The following is a 12,893-nucleotide window of genomic DNA, read 5'->3' as shown; positions in this document are numbered from 1 at the left end:
CATAACGAAATTATACAGAGATATCTTTATAAGAACACAAATATGTTTATGCCTTCTTCTCTGTCATTTGGAATTGAAAGCTTGATAACTAAATTAGATAACATTTATCAAATAGAATGACATTCATTTTTCCTGCTCCTTAATATAAACCGAGAAACTATTGTGCATAATTGCACATTATTGTTTCATTGCACGTTTTAGTTCATTACTGTTTATTTACATAATATTTCAAAATTAAACATTTCATAATTACATTTTTGTCGTAATTTAATGATAATAAAATCATACCTTTCTTCCTTTTCAGTTGTTGGCAAGATGAAAAGTGTTTGGATAAACCGTATAGGTTCGACGTTCATTGAAGTAGGATGGAAACTGGATTGTTCAGACCGGATTGGAACTGTTCAAGGATTCAATATTTATTACTGCCCCATTGTTTCACCTTACAATCTTACTTGCAAAGGTAATTGGAATTAATGATATGTTTTCTAAAGATATGTCTTTTCTGTACTTGTGTTTAAGTTTAATACAGAATCTGGCAGAATGATCTCCTGGATTGAAATAAATAAAAAGAGCAACATACATCCCAGTCAAAATTTTATTTTGTCATCTTACAGAAGAATGCTTGCCATTTTGACATCACTTTGTTTTAAAGATAATATCGTCCAAATGCTTGCTCTCACAAGCTATACATCCCTGAAACAGTGACACTGCGTCCTTCTTCCTCAAAAATTATGGCTCTATTATTGCAAATTGTGCGATAGCACACCAAATAGTATCACTCTCACTGTGGAGAGGTTGCTGATTTATTTCTCGAGGATTTTCTGGGACCCAAACCGAAGGTTTTGTTTGTTGACGCAGCCTGACAAATGAAAATAATCTTAGTCATTACTGAGCACAACAATGTCACCTGGAACATTTTCCAATATAGTCTCGCAAGCATCTTGGTGCTTGAACCAGTCATGTTGCTGAAGTTCCTAAGCCACCATAAATTTGTAAGGATGGAACTTGAGGTCTAGGTATAAGATTAGTTTGACACTTTCGATCAGATATTCCGAATGCCAGAACATGTTTAATGACTGAACTTCATGGAGATGTGGTAACAGCATGCCTCACTGCTGCGATATTCTCGGGAGTCCAGACGTTGTCATATCTACCAGACGACTTCCATTTGAAAGTTGAACCTTTAGTCTGAAATTTTGTACATATAACAGTAGGGTTTTCTTACCAGGAATTCTTATGTGTCGACTTACTCTAAAATGGGTACGAAATTGTCGCTGCATTGCAGTCACAGAGTAATAATTTAAATATGCTTCAACAACAAAATGCACGATATTCACCTGTCCATGCCATGTTGGTAACTGAAATGGCATGGCTTTCCTGTTCAAGTGCAACTATGAAGAAAACTGTGTGGTGGCCAATTCAAACTGGGAAGATCATTCTGTCGGACCCTGTAATATTAGATCTATGCAATTATTTTTTAATGATCGTAATTATTCTGTTTCCAATCAAAATCCAAAGTAAACAATATACTGTATACTTAAAATATAATAAATTGTGTGTGCTGCAACATAACAATTTTTTATGTTCTCCTAAGAGCGTAGAGATTCATACTTTTTATTAAGTACATAACCTAAGTGATCATGTGATCTTAAAGATTGACTGAACAGTCAATCTTTAAGATTATTTTGTATTGTTCTTTTCAACTTCCAATACATATTTCCATTTTACCTTTTGAGCTTTAAGATATCATGTAAAATTATAAAAGCAAAATGTATGATATAATAACGAAACTCTTCTAATAGCAATATGTATTTTCAGATTCCGTAAAATTAACTTTAGTTTCATGCACATTGTAAAAAAATTAACAGTGTGATTGTTTTTATAATACAGAGTTTCTCACTGTATATAGAAACAATAGATAAACGAAAAGGGGAAAGAAGGGAGACTTTTCCAATAAAAGGGGAAATATGGCTTCAAAATGTTCTGCTAAAAGTTATCTCCATTTCCGATAGTGCATTCTTAGATGTGATGTGCAAATTTCTGCATGACACTTGTAACAAATATTTTGAAGAGCTAAATATAATAACTTTGCCTTGTTTGTTTATTTTCTACATTTTATTATTTGTTAAAGAGAACCATTCTAAATTAAATATGAGAAGTAATGTATATAAAATATTAGAGAAAAGAACTTCATTAATTATGAATCAACTAGAGTAGTAAAGTTTAAAATTGTCATAGAGTTGGAATTAAACTCTTTCATATACTTCTCTCGAGTACAGGATCGTCTAGTATGTATAAATTTAGTAAAGTTTTAAAGAGATGGCTTGTGACTAAAGCATTTTATGTTATTAATGAGCCTGAAAGTCCTGTAAATCTGATCTTATATTTTAATTATGATGTCATTAATTTTGTTTATTTGTGGGTGAGAGAGCATATGTATGTGACTAAGCCTGTTACAATTTTATTATTTTGTTTAATGGCTGCTCTCTCTGTGAAATATCTAAAATACTTTAAATATCTTACTTCTCCATTCCCCAACTGCCACACTTTCCTAACCACCTCATTCCCAAAGTACATGCATAACAAGTGTTTCAATACATTATGGAGAACTCTGTACACTGCGATTTAAATTTTAATGGAACAATCCATAATGTTACGTCTCGTTTTGACAAAAATGACTTTCTATTGCAGAAGATGGACTGAACACCACAGTGATGGGAGATCCACAAACTATACATGGTAACATAACCAACTTGAAACCCTACACGACATACATGGTTGCCATTGCTGTGATTACTCAAACTGGAGAAGGACTGCAAAGTGAACCATTGTATAATACTACTTTAGAAGCAGGTATGTTGGTCATTCTAAATTTCTGAATTACATTCGGTGAAGAGTAGAAGCAATGCATATAGTTTATAACGAGTCTAATAACAAATGGAAAAGTAGTACTAGTTATTTTTATTAATATGCAAAAATCGAAATATAAAATAAAATAAAATAAAATATATTTTTCTTATTGCTTTCTATCTTTCCTCTTTCTACAGATTTCTCTTATAGATCCCTTTCCAAAATGATTCCATTTCAAAGACTGTCTTTGTACAGACATTGTATTTGTCAATTTTATTACCCATCAGCAAACTAACCTTTGTGTTTTTATTTATCTTATGGTGTGTTTTTGCAACAATATAAATTAGCTTCCCTGTAGAAGGAGTGATAATTGTATTTGCATGTTGCGGTTTTTCGTGGTCTAGTATTAATTATTTTTATTTTAATGTTCTTCCTTTGAAAATTGAAAACATGTTTAACATTTTCGAAGTTACAATCTCACATTTATGCACATAGGTAGTTTTATGTTGACAAATTTAGGCGTGTAAATTTGTTGAAAACACATTCAACGAAGGTTATGAAAGCTTTATTTCGAGATGTGATTTCAGTACCTCAAATAAATATAACATAGAACATATTTTAGATTTAATGAAATGTTGTATCAGTCACTTGTCATATGTAATTTCTGCTGTAGTAACTTACAGCAATTTTTTCCTTATTTCTAATTTCGACCACAGGTGACATAATTCTTTTTTTTTTTCTTTAACTAATCGCTTCGTGTGTTTAGTTTCTTTTAATGGTTTGAGTTCATTTTTCCTTTATAACATTTATTTTCTTTGATATCTTCTCCATATTTCAAGTCTAGGCACATTCTATTCATTTCTATATTATATAATGAACAATTTATGCATACTGGAGTTTTTTATCTACTGATAGAAAAATTGATTCACTTTAATTTATATAAAATTAATTTAAATAAAAAAAATAATGCTGAAAACATAAAATTAATCCTAATACAATGGAGAAAGTAATACGCATTTCATAAATGTGTGATAAACAGATGAAAATAACATAATTCAAGCATTGGATGATTGTGTATTACAATTTTTTCTTGAAATGTAAAAATAAAGGTATAAAAGATTAAAATGAGCAGAAATAGATTGTTTATTCCCGAGATAAAATTATATAACTGTAAATTGTTGTCATACTGATTAGTACTTCTGTATCTTAACCTTAAATAAAATGTTAAAAAATAGACTAACAAGAGTAGGAAAGTCTTGTGTAAAGTAAAACATATTTAATATTTTCACATCTTTTTTGCAGCACCTGTGGCTCCAGGCCCAGTGAAAATCACAGAAGTCACCAACACGTCAATGGTTGTAACTTGGCAACCTCCAAAGTTTTTGAATGGAGCATTACGGAACTATGATGTGTTCTATGGCACGAAATCAAAACGTCTCAATGTAAACACAAATGTACGTAAAGTACTAATCTATTTTTATTCTTTAAACTAAATCGGAATCTGTTTTTGTTTGTTTATGTATGTATATATGAAAAGGGGGTGAAAAAAGTCCTTCTGCATGTGGACTATACAAACAATTCCCAGAAGGTAGGGCTGAGAGGAATGAGGAAGCACACAGGTGGCTTTTCAGCCTTGAAGATCTCACACACGTCTCACATAGGTCAATAACCATCACCAGATAATGCAGATAGTTCCCGAGTGCCACCAGAATGTCTATTGGATGTTCTCAGTCTGGTATGAATATCTTTCGGATTCAAGCAGTGTTTCCAGCACACTCGTAATGCCAGGCAATATCACACTAAAACTTCTCTTCTTCTGACACTGAGTCATAATCACGAAAGCCACCGGTGTAGCTCAGGTGGTAGCAAGGTTTCGTGCTGATCCACAGTTGCGCTCGAGCATGGATTCGATTCCTGCTTGGGTTGATTATCTGGTTGGGTTTTCCCCAACCGTAAGGCGAATGTCAGGTAATTACGGCGAATTCTCGGCCTTATCTCACCAAATACCATCTCACTATTATCAGCTCCATCGATGCTAAATAACCCAATAATTGATACAGCATTGTTAAATAAGCAAGTAAAAAAGAACAGTCATGGCACAGTGATGCCATCAAATATTACTGGCACTTGTACACTTTACCTGAAATCATATAATTTTATGATATGAAATGAAGAGAAAATAAACTTCAACGGAGAATGTTGATGGAATGAAATTTGTAACATTGAGGGAACCATTAAAACCCCAGGGAAAACTGTCAGCCTCAGATATCGTCCAGCACAAATATCATTTCAATCAGTACAACTGATCGAATCCAAGTTTGTGGAGAGAGAGAAGCTCTAGCACTGACAAAGGAAGGGTTTCGGCTCAAACAGGAATTTCGTATCCAAAATTTGTTTACAGGCCCAGCTTTACATCTCTGTAAAGTTCCCAAAAGCATTCGTTTGTGTAATGTGTGGTTTGTCTGTACTGTACAAGTTGAGGGGTGGGGAGAGCACTGCACAAATTAAGGGGATGGGATACCTTACCCGTAAGCCTAGCCTAGCCTAGAAACTAGTGCGAGTGTTAAAATGTCTAAAGCCCATTTAAGAACATTTTTCTCCAATGTTCTGTCTGAAAATATTGCAGCTAATCAAAAGTGTACATTGTTGTGTGAGTCATTGAATGCGCACAAGGACACAACCTTATTAAATGAATCATTCCAAGGCTAGGACATGGAATGTATGATCATTCTACCTAAAAACTAAATATATCCAACCTCTGAATATCTATTTCCTTAGACAATACAAAATATATGCTCGGAGGGTAACAGATTACATAAGGACTCTTGCTGAAAATCCAGAACTTAACTTGGGAAATCGAGTGTTTATAATGAAAATGCACTCTGTTATTCATAACCAGTTGTCTGCTCCAGTGTACCGCCCTATGCTTCAGTGTTCCTGGCAGTCAGCTGGTTACGTGAACTGTGAACAAGTTTCGGACTTCAAAAATGTAATTCAGGTGGCATTTGATTTTTCAGCACTGGAGTGTGGTTCAGAAGATTGTTCAGGTGTTGCTTCTGCGTGTTGTGCCTATTGCTTTGCTCCATACTGTTTCATGCATTTTATGGGGAATCCTCATGTACATTTTTAAAGAAGTGTATTGACCAATACCAACCAAACGGAGAGTTACACAAATGAATGCTTTTATGGTCTTCATCACCATTGTGAAGTAAGCGTCTGTACAAATTTTTGACCAAAAATTCCTGTTCGAACCGAAACCCTTCCCTTGTGAGGTATAGAGGAGAAATAGAAATCTGGTGGCTGGGATGTGAGCACAGATATTTCTTTTATTTTGGAATAAAATAATCTGAAATAGCATAATATACACTACACTACATCACATTACATTAAAATATATTATATCATATATTATATCAGTTAAGATATGCTTTAATTTGTATACAGGAGAAACCAGAAACGATACCAGTATCAATGAAGTTAGAAAACTTAACAAGCTACCACGTATACAATGTGAGCGTTGTTGCCTGTACCACTGCATGTTCTGAGAAGTCTCTTCCTGTCACTGTCCAGACGGATATTGGAGGTAAGTTAATATCATTATGTTAAAATTCATATGACGATTTTGATAAAATTGCACAAAATTTTTATTACGTGAATCTGAAAAGCATAATAAGTAGAGTTATGTAAAAATTATTGATTTCATTGAACCAATGTTACAAAGCGTCAAATAAATATAAACTTCACCCTCTAATGTGGACTTTTGCTACTGTATTGAAATTCTAGTAATAGTCTTCCGTGTTGTATTGTCTTAATTTTTTTCAAAATGTAATACATTAGGCCTGCATCATACATGAATTTGTGGCATGTAATAGTGATATAATCATAGAATGTGGTATGTTCAAAATAAAATTTTGAAATTCTAGTACCGGGAGAGATGGAACGTCCATTGGTCCACATCATCAATTCGTCCATGGTTTCGGTGAAGTGGAAACCCCCAACTAATCCAGGAGGGCTGCTCAATTACTACGAAGTTACAGCAATCAAGGTGGATGGAGACAGCGAAAGAAATGAAACAAGTGTCTTCAACACCACAGGTATGAGAGGATGAACGTGGTAATGAACTAATATTGTATTGTTCACCTGCTTTTTTTACCTGCATAATACACACACATACTGTTCTCCAACCAGGAGATCAACTGTGAAAGGAATGTGCTTACTATTGCGTTATCTATTGGAATGAAGTAGATAGATAATATTACCGTTATAACGTCAGTTTAAAAACTATGCGCTTTCCTGCATATGTTATTTCCTGTATGGAGGGATTAGAAGACCAGGAGATTAACAGTGATCTAATTTTGTAACTAGGGTAGTATAAATATGTGTGTATCAATGTTATGGTTTGTGCTGTGAGAGCTAGCCAATAGAGATACGAGTACCCACGTGTGTGACTTTATGACATCAACATTCATTCACAGCATTACCCCGCTCCGTCTCATTCAGCAGAGACTTTCTCATGGTTGGAGTACAGTATGCATACAGTTTCTTGTCTAAATTTGTGTTAAGATAAACGTTAAATTAATTAGAGCACGTGAATTTTTGTTTGAATAACAAACTGTTGGAATATTGAAATAAATTACAGTTTGTCAATAATAGAATATGATAATTTCACTAGAAAGGGTGTGTTCTGTTTTAGGGTAAAAAGCATTTTCGTTTCAGAATTGCAGGTTATTTAAATTTTAATATGTATCATACCTTGTAGTTGTTAGACTGATACATGAAAATACCTTTGTTAATTCTACAAAAAGAATTTAAATGTTGGTATAATTTTTTCTTCAATATGTAAGTAGGTAACAAATTTGAGAAGTTTTATATTCTTTACTATATCTTTATTGCTTTTGAACCAGGAATTATTAATAACCATAATTTAAAACTTATCTTTATTTTATCAGAAAGTAGGAGGATATGTACTTTTAATATCGTAAGAAAAATAGTATTGATACTATATGTCCCAATCAATCTTATTCCTAATATAAGCAGAGGGGTAGCGAAATTGTCTGTAACTACACCACACAATTCTTCTTCTTCTATGGTACGTCTGCCCATTTTCGGGTCATGGCCTCCCCAGTTGCACTCCACCAAACTTGTCGATCCTGTGCTGCGACTCTCCAATTCCGGATTTTGAGGATTTGTAGTGCATCCTGACATACACCATCTTCCCATCTGTTACGTGGTCTTCCCGCTGGCCTTCCTCCTCCGAAATCTCCTCAAAATACCTTTTTTTGGGACTCTATGTTCTTCCATCCTAATTAGATGACCTACCCATTTGAGTCTCTTAATCCGAATAACATGCGACAAGGGTAGCTCTCCATACAAGGAGTATAACACCACACAATTCGCAGAAAGAAATATGCATGTGTTTGTTTTCAAATATTGTACGTAAGTTTATACAACACTTACAGTATTATGTAATCTGTCTGCAGTTAGCTGTATTGGTACCGATCTCGTAAGTACCGGTACTACATTAGTTACTGTACTACTTTTGTTTGTGGACATAATCACTAAATTATTTAATAATTGTAATAGCATATACATAGCTCTTTTCAGATTCCTGCAGTTGTTCGATACATACTAAGGAATCTTCTTCGTCCTCTCCCTCGTCACTGGGGCTGCTCTTAGAAATAACAAACCACTCAACTACTGTGTAGGGTTGCTACCTTTGCTATTGCCATTCCCAGACACTATTGTCTGGCTAGACAAGTCAAGAAATGAAATTTATGAAATTACTTAACTTTCTGTAATACCACATCCGAAAAATTGATACAAAGGTAAGGTTGATATATTTTCACAGAATTCGAATCTCCTCAATAACATCCTGCATTATGAACGTAGAGCAACCTTTTTTTATTAGTAGGCCTAAATGTCAAAAAAAAAAAGAAAAAAAGCCTTCTGTTGTATTCTTCAGTAATAACACACAAAAATTAATACAGTATATACACAACTAGAACTTTGAAACTTTTTTTATAAATGTTGTCTATTTAATTAATGACCATTTAAAAATATTAATATATTTTGTTGTTACACTTATGGGTTCGTGGAACAATTGTTTTGGGGAGGAAATAGTAATACAATTCTGAAAAACCCTGACAATAGTTGACTTTTTGCTCAATTTCTGCTTTTACAATACCAATATCTAGACGACTGTTTCAGTTTCCCATAATATAAAATAGACTCTACATGTTCAACAAAATCGCTGCTTACAGACATCTGTAACGCAAAGCTGAAGCTTTCTGTAATAACAAACAGAACCCAGAAACAAGATTTGGACCACCTGAATTTTGTTTCTAGGTCTGTATATATTAGACAAAAATTGTTTTCACTTTTTCTGAAATAAAAGATTCCACTGAGATCTTCTTTACCATATAAATTGTTTTAGGAGTTCCAGTATCATCAGTGTTTCCAGTATCATCACATTTTAGCTTATGTATATATATCATGTTCCAAGCACTTCAATAAAACCAAAAACAATATGTACATCTAGAACAGATGTCAACTGAAGAAACTAACACAGATTTGTTAAGTCAGAAATAGAACGAAAAAAATGTCTTCTTTTAATGCCCGATGGGAATGATCATTTGAGATCTGATAGTTACCAGACTGTAGTAGGGTAATGGATTGTAGACATGATAATTTCCCATTGCTTTCCCTATCTGAATGGTAGAAGAAATTTTCTAATGAAATTTCGACCAGTGTATGGGACCAGTCCCACCCAGCATCGTGATGCACTTGGGGAGCTACGATAGGTAGCGAAATCCAGTTACGAAAGCCAGCTATAACGGCTGGGGGGATCATCGTGCTAACTACATGATACCTCCATTCTGGTTGGATGATCGTCCACCTCTGCTTCGGCATGTGGGCGTGAGGCCAGCAGCCAGCTGGTCGGTCTGAGCCCTTCACGGGCTGTAGCACCACGGATGATGATGATTATTATTATTATTATTATTATTATTATTATTATTATTATTATTATTCTTATTATTATTATTAACTGGGGAACCCTTTGTCGTGGAAGTATATTAATTAGACATCATAAATCGTTATAGCTCCAGTTGTGAGGTGATTGCCCCTCCTCTTTGTTTACGTCAGGAACAAGATTGGTTGGAGTTCATTAGCCATTATCACCATTCTCATTATTGTCATAGTCGTCATCTTCATCTTCAATGTTACCATCTGCAGATACAGTACTAGTAATTCAGAATCCAAAATTATGTATTCTGTCAAATATTGATGACATCAGTGCTCCTGCTACTTATGTTTGTGGTAGTAGTGGTAACTGTGATGATGGTAACATTAAAGTTTTCGGGAAAAAAAAAAAAGCATTTTTTTGTTCGAAAACTATAAACTTCCATCGAAATGGTATTACATTTTTTTTTTTATTATACTCGATATGACCAATTCGCAAATCTGCAGGGCTATTTCACTTCTACCCTGTATGTTCTGAATATGTGTGAAGTCCTTTTGGTATCAATATAAGGAAACATGGGAATTCTATTTCTCTGTTCTCCATATGCGTTTATGACACGGAAAATTAGCTCTTATGACTATCGTATAACAGTTATTAGTTCCAATTTTCTGCAGTCCTTAGTACACATTGTATTCTTTTAAGAACTTCAAAGGATATTTCGTTCATTTCAACCGAATGTTACAATGTTATTTGTCCAATATTTCCAACTAGTTACAGGTTCTATCCTCGGGGGTTGTATCACATAGAAGAGTTTTGAATGACACGACTTTGGGTAATTCTGCAATGGGAAAGAGATTAAATTATTTCAACACATAATTAAAAAAGCCATTCTCGTTTGTTGCAAAATCCTGAAATATTTAACAAATATTACATTGAATTCAGAGTGAGTTTCTTTTTGAGTGAAGGTGACGTCATGTTCTCTTGCAGCCACCCAGATCGAGATTCCTCTCCTCGACTGCGAAGCAGAGGGATATCTGAAATACTTGTTCCAGGTGCGAGCTGTGAATATAGGAAATAACAATATGACATATTATGGGAACTGGAGCAACCCTGGAGAAAGCACTTGCTACAGTTCAGGTAATAAAATCACAGTCATTGTACTTCCGTGGTCTGAAGGCCATTCTGTCAAGAAACTGGGTTACATAGAGTATTTTGATTTGAGACTTGGCTTAGAAGATCATATGGTATTGCCACACGAATACGAAGGGCTGGATTTAGAAGGTTCAGGGTCTCCAAAGGATTGGTACTGTGGTCCCCGTAAACCTACTTACAATAAACAAGAGTTACGGAGAATATACAAACTCCTCCTTCGATTTGTTAACCACATTATGTCAACTAAGTAGTTCCCTTATTTTGAATTTTATTTTTTAAATTCAAAGATCACTTCCTTGATGTGTCTGCAATGTATAATAAATCATTGTTAAAATTGTTAATGATTAGTTTTGTTAAATATGTATTTCATAGTTTCAAATCAGCATGATACAGACTTATAGAGAAATTAAATTAATTTCGTTTTTTATCGTGCATTAAAATGAATAAAATAAAATGTCCATTTGTAGTATGCTGTTTCACACAAATAATAAATAATTAACTCTGTCAGGATAACATTCATGATGATAAATTATCATTAAGAGAAAAGGACATAAAAGTATTGGTGAACCATGCTTTTATACACTATTTATATTTCTCTTGCTTCATAGAAGGTAAATCTTCTCTAAACTGAATCTTGGTTTCTGTCTATTCAGCATGCTGAGTAATGCATTAAAAATTTCGTGGAAAGAAAATCTCTTTAATAGAAAATTTACATGATGTTTGCATTGTAAATTATAACTCCGTTTTTCATTTGAAAGCAACTAATTCGTTTATTTAATTCAGTAATTGATGTAACTGACTACGGTACCTTTACTTTGAATAATTGGTATTTCGATTATAAGGAAGGAGGTGAATTATGTCAGATTTATTATACACTAAATTTTCGTTTATTAACTAAATATAATTCCTTATTTAAAGGCTTTAACACAAGAAAGAAGTATTGACATGTGTACATTCTATGTATGTCTTATTTATATTGTTGAACACTAAGTAATTGTCGTAAATTACGTCAAGAATTACATATGTAAGCAATTTAATTATCTCTGTCTTTATAAAATTGCTGAACTAAAGAGGGCCATTCTTTTGGAGCGAAGTTAAAGAATTTGCTTTAGATGTTTTATGGAATTATATTGTAATGCTGAAAGTATTCATGACCATTGAGAAAATCAATTATTTGTATCTGTATGAAATGAAAAGTAATCATGATACATAAAATATACTCCCACTTCTTCATTCGTTAGTATATAATTCTTTAATGTAGTCAGCTTTCATTTGTTAGTATGTATATCTGGAATAGACTTGTAATCACTTTTATACCATTTATATCCATGTTTGTATAATTTATTACAGCATTAAGTATTTTTATAATGGGTAGGATGTAAGTAAACTGGTTGTCTTTTTAGCACTCCAGTTGTATATAAAATTAACATTGACATTGATACACATCCAGTATTGAATAATCTTCCTTTGTCGTCATCAACAGTTTTATTAGTCTTATTTTGTACTGTACTGGTACATTAATTTGTCTGGCCATTTGATACATTACCATTTGACCAAGTTGGAGTAGAAAATTTGGAAACAGACTTCCTTTTAATAGCAGGTATGATTTATCGTCGTTCACCCATTGTATTGTGTCGAAAATGATAGTTGTTAATGAGGGACTTCATTTTAGAAAATGTGTTTACTATTGCTTATGTATGCAATGAATTAGGATATAGGATATTGTTTGAATTGGAGCCCTTCGTAATGAGAGTCATTGCTTTAGTTATGGATTATCTAGTTCATATAATGAGAACTCAACAAGAAGATTGCCATGTTGAACTTTATTATAATGCAATTGTCAGTTTTATGTTCTATTTTATTAATAATAAAAAAAGTTGTATTTGGTTTTCTACTTAAGCTGAAATGGTAATAGTAATATTCTCTTGTG

The 12,893-nt window shown here is 33.4% G+C and overlaps 1 protein-coding gene across 9 annotated transcripts in view; it reads left to right on the top strand.

Moving 5' to 3' along the window:
- Positions 1 to 12,893, top strand: part of dome (cytokine receptor domeless) — an 888,032-nt gene that overhangs the window by 835,954 nt on the left and 39,185 nt on the right. For all 9 annotated transcript variants that reach the window (XM_069837294.1, XM_069837295.1, XM_069837297.1 and 6 more), the window contains 6 exons: positions 305 to 460; positions 2,692 to 2,853; positions 4,153 to 4,304; positions 6,295 to 6,433; positions 6,774 to 6,944; positions 10,799 to 10,948. In XM_069837294.1, coding sequence (XP_069693395.1) covers positions 305 to 460; positions 2,692 to 2,853; positions 4,153 to 4,304; positions 6,295 to 6,433; positions 6,774 to 6,944; positions 10,799 to 10,948 — 930 coding nt within the window. The remainder of the gene's footprint in view (positions 1 to 304; positions 461 to 2,691; positions 2,854 to 4,152; positions 4,305 to 6,294; positions 6,434 to 6,773; positions 6,945 to 10,798; positions 10,949 to 12,893) is intronic.

Source organism: Periplaneta americana, chromosome 10, assembly GCF_040183065.1.
Source record: "Periplaneta americana isolate PAMFEO1 chromosome 10, P.americana_PAMFEO1_priV1, whole genome shotgun sequence".
NCBI classification, from domain to species: Eukaryota; Metazoa; Arthropoda; class Insecta; order Blattodea; family Blattidae; genus Periplaneta; species Periplaneta americana.
The sequence above is the reverse complement of the archived record's forward strand: the minus strand, read 5'-3'. Positions and strand labels throughout refer to the sequence as shown.